This window comes from Agelaius phoeniceus, chromosome 24 (genome assembly GCF_051311805.1).
Source record: "Agelaius phoeniceus isolate bAgePho1 chromosome 24, bAgePho1.hap1, whole genome shotgun sequence".
In the NCBI taxonomy this organism is placed as follows: Eukaryota; Metazoa; Chordata; class Aves; order Passeriformes; family Icteridae; genus Agelaius; species Agelaius phoeniceus.
In genome coordinates, this window is record NC_135288.1 from 2,553,384 (window position 1) to 2,561,476 (window position 8,093).

The following is an 8,093-nucleotide window of genomic DNA, read 5'->3' on the forward strand; positions in this document are numbered from 1 at the left end:
GTGAGCAGACAGGTGTGACAGGTGTGAGCAGACAGGTGTGAGCACACGGGTGTGAGCATACGGGTGTGAGCAGACAGGTGTAACAGGTGTGAGCACACGGGCGTGCGGCGCGTCCCGCCGCGGGCGGTATGAGCAGCAGCCGAGCCCCGCTCCGATGCACGAAGCCTTTATTGCAGGGGAGCGGCCAGCCCGGCCGGGGTAAGGCAGGCAGCGGGTGAAAGCCGGGGGTGCCGGGGGGGCCGCGCGGGGTCCCGGCCTATCCCCGCTCGTGCTGCACCCCGGCGGGGGCAGCGGGGGCCCAGGCGGCCTCCCCCGGCCCCGCGCTGGCCCCGCCGCCGGGGTCCCGCTCCTCGTAGCCGGGGTTGCGCCGGCCGGGGCCCAGGCGGCAGAAGCAGCCCCCCGGTGGGCCGGAGTAGTGAGCCAGGAGAGCGGCCACGCTGGAGAACTCGGCGTTGGAGTGCTGCGGTCGGGAGAGAGAGGAGAGGGAGGGGTGAGCCCCCGCGCAGGCTGTGCCCCCCACACACCCCTGCACTGAGTACCCACGAATCCCGGCGTTCCCGAGTGCCAGCACACCCCCACAAGCCTCACACACCCCAGGCTCTGCAGCTGGCACCCACGGCACCCACGGCACCAGGCACAGGTGAGGGCGTGAGTGCAGCACAGCCGTGCATGCCCTGCGTGGCACTGTGTGTGCCAGGTATGCCCAGGTACACCCACAGACCAAAGCACCCTGGCCTGGCACGGGACCACACGCACACCAGGGCACTGGTGCATCACATACCTGGGTGTTAGTGCACCCAGAACTCAGGCGTGTTACACACCCAAGTGTGAATGCACACCCCATGCCCAGGTGTACCTGTGTGCACCGAGGCACCTGTGGATCGATGTGCCCACCACCCACACCCCTGTGTGCACCCGCACCCGCACCCGAGCCCACCTTGGTGCATCCCTGCACCGAGGCACCAGTGCAGCCATGCACAAGCGCAGCGAGTGCATTTACAGCGTGCATTAGATGCATGCACACAGCAGCGCTCCCCTCTCCTGGTGCAGCAGCGAGGCGCAAATGCGCTTACAGCCCCAGTGCAGCCATGCGTGGGTGCTCCAAACACACACAGAGTATCGGGTGAACGGTAAATGGCACACCCATGCAGCGAGGCACTCCGCAGCGGTGCAGGGGCGCACAGACCGGACCGCACCGCCTGCCCCCGCTGCAGCCGCACCCGCTGCGCCTCCCCCGGGCAGCCCGCGGGCACCGAGCGCCGCCCCGGGCTCACCTCCACGCAGAAGCGGCCGTGCTGTGTCCGCAGCACACCGTAGCTCACCACGCCGCACGGAGCCCGCAGCCACAGGCACCAGCGCTTGGGCAGCCCGGGCTCGGCCCGCAGCAGGAAAGAACCGGGCACGTCCCGCCGCAGCAGCGAGACCCCGGCGGCCCTGCGGGAGAGGCGGCGGTGGGGCAGGGATGGGGATGGGAAAGGGGATGGGGCAGGGCTGGGGATAGGGATGGGGATGGGGCTGGGGCAGGGGATGGGTATGGGGCAGGGCCAGGGATGGGGCAGGACTGGGGATGGGGCAGGGGCCGGGAATGGGGCAGGAGCTGGGGCTGGGGCAGGGCCCAGGGTGGGGCAGAACCCGGGGATGGGGCAGGACCCGGGGTGAGGCAGGGGCTGGGAATGGGGTAGGACCTGGGGCTGGGGCCGAGCTGGGGATGGAGCAGGGCCGGGGATGGGGCAGGACCTGGGGTGGGACAGGAGCCGGGGTGGAGCAGGGCCCGGGAATGGGGCAGGGCCCAGGGTGGGGCAGGACCCGGGAATGGGGCAGGGTCCGGGGTGGGGCAGGGCCCAGGGTGGGGCAGGGCCGTGCGTGCCCAGGATCAGCTGCTCGCACCCACACGCTCACCTGGCGATGCCAGCGAAGGACCACACGCTCTCGGCGAGGACGCTCTCGTTCTCGGGCAGGAAGGCCAAGCTCCTCGCCCCTTTGCTTTCCCCTCCCGCCGCCGCTGCGGGAGCCCGTTAATCCCCTCTTCGCCCCGAACACTCGCGGTACCGTGTGTCCCCGTGCCTCAGTTTCCCCCCGGCACTCACCGGCGTCGCGGGGCTGCTGGTGGAGCTGCCCCTCGGCCCCGCAGTCCCGGTAGGCTCCCGAGCGCAGCACTTTGCTCCGGATGGCTTTCTTGCGCACCAGCACCGGCGAGCAGTAGGGGTTCCCCGGGCGCCAGGCTCTGCCCTCCGCCTCCGGCCGCCGGTCCTGGGGGATGGACGGGCTCTGAGAGTGGCCTGGGGGCTCTGGCCGTGGGGAATGTCAGGTAAAACACCACGGGGAAAATGCTGCCCAAAGGATGTGGAACCAAAAAAGCTGTGCGAAACACCGCCAAAAAAAAAAAAAATTGTGGAAAGCATTGCGGGGAAAATGCAGCGCAAAAAATGCTGTGCAAAACATGATGTGCAGAAAGAAATTCCATGCAGAGCACCGTGGAACAATGCCATGCAAAAAACCACCATGCTGTGCAAAACCACAGTGCCAAAAGAGCTGTGAAGAGCATTTTTACTGCGAAGACATTTCTGCCACGCCGAAACAGCCGTGCAAAACACTGTGCAAAAAGTGCCATGTAAAAAAAAGTTATGAAAAATAATGCTGTGTAAAAAAAAAAAAAAAGTTCTACAAAAACATATCATGGAAAGAAAGTGCTGTGCAAAAACGCCAAGGAAAAAATGCGCCGTAAAATCTCCTGCGAAAATCGCTGTGCAAGGAATAGCTGTGCAAAGGGGCCGATGGCAGGAAGGGCCCTCAGGGCAAGCCGGTTTCAGGTAGGCTGAGCAGAGCATTGAGCGGCGCCGGGCCGTGCCACCCTCGGAAGAAAAGGTTGTGCAGAACACTGCACACACAGCAGTGTGCAAAGAAAGGCTGCACAAAGAGGAAATGCAAGGAAACCATGCAAGGCACCAGGTGATGATGTGTGGAGTGACAGCGTGCTGCTCAAAATGCCAGAAAGGGCCACGCAAGAGCTGCCTGGGAGCTGTGCAAACCCCCCTGTGCTAAAGCACCATACACAGAGTGCTGTGAGAGAAACGGGGCTGTCCTGTGCAGGGCCAGGAGCTGCCCTTGATCATCCTTGTGGGGCCTTTCCAGCCCAGAATGTTTTGGGAAACGCTGTGCGGGGGAAAAGCCCCGCGAGACCCCGCACACAAACGGTGCCAAAGCATTTGAGCAAAGCACCGAGCCTGGAAACACCGTGTGAGAGCCCCGGGTGTGAGAATCCCGGGTGTGAGAGCCCTGGGTGTGAGCTCCAGGTGTGAGAGCCCCGGGTGTGAGCTCCGGGTGTGAGAATCCCGGGTGTGAGAATCTCAGATGTGAAAATCCCGGGTGTGAGAATTCCGGGTGTGAGAGCCCCGGGTGTGAGAGCTCCGGGTGTGAGCACCCCAGGTGTGAGAATTCCAGGTGTGAGAATTCCAGGTGTGAGAATCCCGGGTGTGAGAATTCCAGGTGTGAGCAGCAGCCGGGCAGGCCGGGCAGGGCAGGGGCACCTACCCCGGTGCCCAGCGGGCCGAGGCCGGGCAGGCGCCGGAAGGACACGAGGGCGTTGACATTTCGTGACACCTCCTCGGGGTTGAGGGGCTCCCGCAGCACCCCCGGCCCCGGGAGCTCCCCCTCGGGCGCCTGCTCCTCGGGGTGCGCCAGGAGGTAGCAGAGCTGGAAGGAGCGGCAGAGCAGGAGGTGCAGGGTCTGGACCTGGGGGAGGCGAAAGACGCTGCGTGCAAATATTAAAAAAAACAAATAATGAAGGTGTTTTGGGCGGGGGGGGGGGCGGGGTTGGGCCACCACCTCTCCCGGGAGCCCCACGAAGAGGTGGCAGAAGAGGGCGCTGGGGGGGCTGTGGGGGTTGCGGGCCACGAAGGCGAACTGGCGGTCGGGGAGGCTCCAGGTGCTGTAGAGGATGCGGCGCAGTGCGTGTGCCATCAGCAGCGTCTGCGGGACGGGGCGGGGGTCAGGGGCACCCCCGGGACCCCCCAGGGGCACCCCCGCTTGCACACACAAAACAGCTCGAGAGAAAAGCAGCGCTCGGAGAGTGCAGCCCCCCTGAACACTGACACCCCCCAGCATCCCTGACCCCCCCAGCATCCCTGACCCCCCTCCCCAGCACCCATGACCTTCCGACCCCAGCAACCCTGACTCCTCTTCTCAGACCCTGACCCGCCTCCCCAGCACCCCTGGCCTCCTCACCAGCCCCCCAACACCCCGACCCCTCCCAGCATCCCTGACTCCCATCCCCGGCACCCCCGACCCTCCCAACACCCCCACAACACCCCTGACGCCCCTACTCAGCCCCCCTGAGCCCCAGCACCCCTTGCCCATCCCCCTTGACCCCTCCAGCCCCTACCTCCCCATCAGCTCCGTAGACCTTCAGCCCCTGCAAGCTGAACCTCAGCACCACCGACCTCCTCCGGGGACAGTCCTGTCCGGGGGAGATGTGGCACTGGGGGCTGGGCTGTGCCCCTCTGGGTGCCCCCATTATTTGGGGTCCCCTGTGTTTCCCAGCGAGGGGAGCAGTGGTCGATCCCGACCTTCAGCGCCCGCAGCTGCTCCTCCACCCGCCCCGCTCGCTGCTGCAGGTCCAGCTCCTCCACCATGAAGGATCCCACGTACTGGGGGGGCAAAAACCCCACCCGGGTCAGCTACAGCCCCCCACGATGCCCCCCCAGGGCAGAGATGATGGTTTGGGGGGTCATGAGGGTGCAACAGCACCCAAATCTGATGTCGGGGTGTCGCCCCCCGCCGTGGGTAAGTCACCTCTGCTGGCTTGGTGACAGAGCGGGCTCGCTGCTGGGGGGCCGCGGAGTCCGGCCCCCGCCCATTCCCCGGCTTCCTCTTCATGGCAGCGGGGAGCGCGGGTGAAGGCCGGGTCAGGATGGGGTCAAGCAACTCCCATGCCACATCTGAGTTATCCGGAGCCCTCCAGGGTGACGGGGCTGCAGCAAGCACGGGGAACCTGGGTCCGGCCCCCGGTCACTGTCCCTGCAAGGAGGGAGGGGACAGACACAACCTGCCCCCGCTGTCCCCTGTTTCCAGCCTGCTGAGCCCTGGGGAGGTGCTGCAGCCCCTGCATGGAGCTCCCCAAGTCCTGACGCCAATGCAGATGTCCCCAGGTCCCGGCCCCAGTAAAATGGTCCCAACCCCAGCACAAGGGTTCCAGCCTCCTGATCACACAGGTGATGTGGGGGTCCCCATCTTCTGCTCCCGAGATCCAGTCCAGGCTGCCATGTCCCCACTCCAAGCAGCATGCAGGCAATCCCCCACGTCCCGACACCGACGGTGATGTGAGGGTCCCCAAATCCCCACCCCAAACATGATGGATGCAGTGCCCAATTCCATCCTCAAATGAAACCCAGGCAGTCCCTGCTGGTGGATGCAGTGCCCAATTCCATCCCCAAGTGAAACCCAGGCAGTCCCTGCATGCCGAACATACACTCTGGACCCCAGGCGAGGTGCATGCAGTCTCACATCCCGAACTCCAGCAAGGTTTTGGGGTCCCCCCACATCCTCCCCCTCCCATCCTCCATCCCACTTCCCCCCGGCCACGCAGCAGCACCGAGACCCCCAGGGCTCTCCAGGGGTGATCCCCAAACACCAGCCGCGAGGACAGCAGATTTGGGGGGCGCTTTTCGGTCCAGAGCAGCCATGGAGGAGTGCGCCGGACCCTTCTCCGGCCACCCAAAGCGGGTTCGTGCTGCGCAGCCCCCGGCCGGGCTGGGACCGGTGCCGCCGCCTGCTGCAAAGGCGGGAGGGGGGAGGGAAGGGGTCCGGCTGCCCCGGGCGCATCCCGGCGGTGTCGGGGGGGTCCCTGCGGTGCCATCTCCCCGTCACAAGCGCGGCTTGGCCCCTCTCCTTCCCGGCACAATTTGGGGGTCTCCCCCCTCCCCCAGCCAATCCGCGGACAGGCAGCCCCCAAGCCCCGCCCCCCTTTTCCCACGCTTCATTTCTCAATGGAGCCCCCAGCCCACCGACCACCCTGGGGGTCCCCAAGGAGGGATGCTGACCCCCCCTCAAATTTAGGTGATGCGTGACACCAGGCACCAAGCATCCCCTGGGACCCGCATCCCGCTGCACCCCCCGGCTCACGGGCAGCTCTCGCTTGGATGGCTCCGGAGAAACGCAGGTGAAAAATTCCCGCTGCTCCGGCTCTCGGCCTCCGCCGGTTGTGTTTGCCTCGCCGGTGGCTCCTCCGGCAGCTCCGGCCGCGGCGCAGGGATGCTCGACCCGTGGGTGTCAGGCCCTCGCCGCCAGCCAGGCCCCGGCGAGCCCGAGCCCACGGAGCCCACGCCGGGCACGGGGCAGGCAGCAAACTCTCATTTCCTGCCTCCGATCTGCCCGCGATGAATCACCGCAATTTTCCTCCTCGGTTCTCTCCGTTTCTTGGAAGCGGCGGCGAGCAGGAACGCTCGCTCGGGAATTTGGAAAACGCGGCGGCAACTGATTTTCTCTGCGTCTTTTCCCGTCTCCTCCGGCGTGCCCAGCGGAGCAGCGATTTCTAACCCTGACACGTACACACGTGGCTGCTCGCTCGCCACCCCCTGCCCTGATGCTCGGACCCTCTTCACCCCAATTTCTACATTCCCTGCGGAGTTTTGCCCGCTGCTGCCTGCTTTTGCTGGAATAAAAATGAAGAGGGGTGGCTCTGGCCCCACTGCAGAGCAACCACGTAACCCAGAGCCTCCCTCACACCCTCCACAGGAAGCTGCCCCCAGTGCCAGGGACCAGCTTGGCTCCTGGAATGGGAAAGCAGCAGTTTGGGGAGGAGATGGGGTCTAACCCTCAGCACTGCATCCACAAACCCCTGTCTTGTGCCCCAGCAATCCCGAGGGTGTGAGGAAAAGGGTCTGACCAGCACCATTGAGCCCTTGGGTCACTGCCAGCGCCAGCTGCTTCAGGACACCGCGATCGGCGATGGCAGAGCCACCCCATCATCGATAGTGGAGAAAGCGTGGAAAAAAAGGGAAAAAAAGGGACAGATGGGGCTGAAGAAACAACAGAATGGAGCCCAGTCTGGCCAGGAAGCAGAGACTGGGGAAGAGCGAGGGGCAGAACCGGCACAAACCCCCCAGGAGGCGTTTGCTCTGCTGGCAGTGAAGACTTTCCCATTCAATCCCAGTCACTGCTCCTGGACCAATCCTTTGGATTAAATACAACCAACCCTGTGATTTTCTTTTTGTTTGGTGTGCAGAAATCACTTAATTCAAACCACAGCCAGAGTCTGGCCATGACCAAGGTTTTGGACAACTCTTAATTCAAGGTGCTCCTGCTCGGATGTGAGAAATCTTTGTTATCCAGAGCAGTGTTTTAACAAATACCCATGGGATTGTTGGTGTGGGATTGATGCCATTGGGAGGAGGGAGGTTGAAAAATGCCCTGGGTGAAGACTGCTTGTCCCCAAAAATATGCCAGTACTGAGAAGTTTCTCCAATTCATTCACCACAATGCCAACAAACCCCACGGCTTCGGTACAAGCAGCCCCAGGAACAAGCCATTAACTAATGTTTCTAATTGCTTTACATCCCTGTGGCTCATTCTTTGATCAGAGCTTTCACTCTGTTTCCTCATCAGCTGTGATTTCTAACCTGCTGTTTGTACCCTTCTCACAGGGCTGGGAACAATTTAGGCCATTTCTATATGAATTTTTTAACTCCCAGTTAAAGGCAGCACACTGAGACAGCAGCTGAAAAGAATAAATTCAATGAAGCTGTTTCCTCCCTTTCTGTGTGACTCCCCTCCTCACAGCTCTTTGCAGCAGCACGTTGGAGACTGTCAGGGACCATTGGCATCACTGCCTGGGCATGGCAGAGTGGGGAGGAGGTGAGCTCTGAGGGCAGGTGCTGCTCTGGGGAGCAGGGCCAGGGGAGAAAGTTTCAGCTGGGATTTTTGTCCTCACTGATCACTGACAAGGGGAGAAGAGGATCAGCAAGAGGTTCCAACAGAGCTTTTTTTTCCCACTCACCTTTGTCTCCAGAGAAACCAGGGAAGGGCAGGAGTTGGTCCAACTACAGAGCTTGGCAGTGGCTCAGGCTAAATCACGCTGGCTTTGAACAAAGATCTGC

General features: G+C 63.2%; 1 protein-coding gene across 2 annotated transcripts; it reads right to left on the bottom strand.

Annotated features, from left to right (window-relative positions):
- Positions 1–150: 150 nt before the first annotated feature.
- Positions 151–7,116, bottom strand: SH2D5 (SH2 domain containing 5). Of its 2 annotated transcripts, none has more exons than XM_077190336.1 (10): positions 6,121–7,116; positions 4,792–5,016; positions 4,566–4,646; positions 4,382–4,456; positions 3,826–3,969; positions 3,532–3,751; positions 2,088–2,250; positions 1,900–2,002; positions 1,275–1,434; positions 151–460 (listed from the first exon to the last, which is right to left on the bottom strand). In XM_077190336.1, the coding sequence occupies exons 2-10, from the start codon at positions 4,873–4,875 to the stop codon at positions 168–170; spliced, it is 1,323 nt and encodes a 440-aa protein (XP_077046451.1). In that variant the 5' UTR covers positions 4,876–5,016; positions 6,121–7,116; the 3' UTR covers positions 151–167. The 2 variants fall into 2 exon arrangements, with proteins under 2 accessions (XP_077046451.1, XP_054503908.2); XM_054647933.2 differs by having other exon boundaries at positions 3,532–3,732; positions 6,121–7,081.
- Positions 7,117–8,093: the final 977 nt, after the last annotated feature.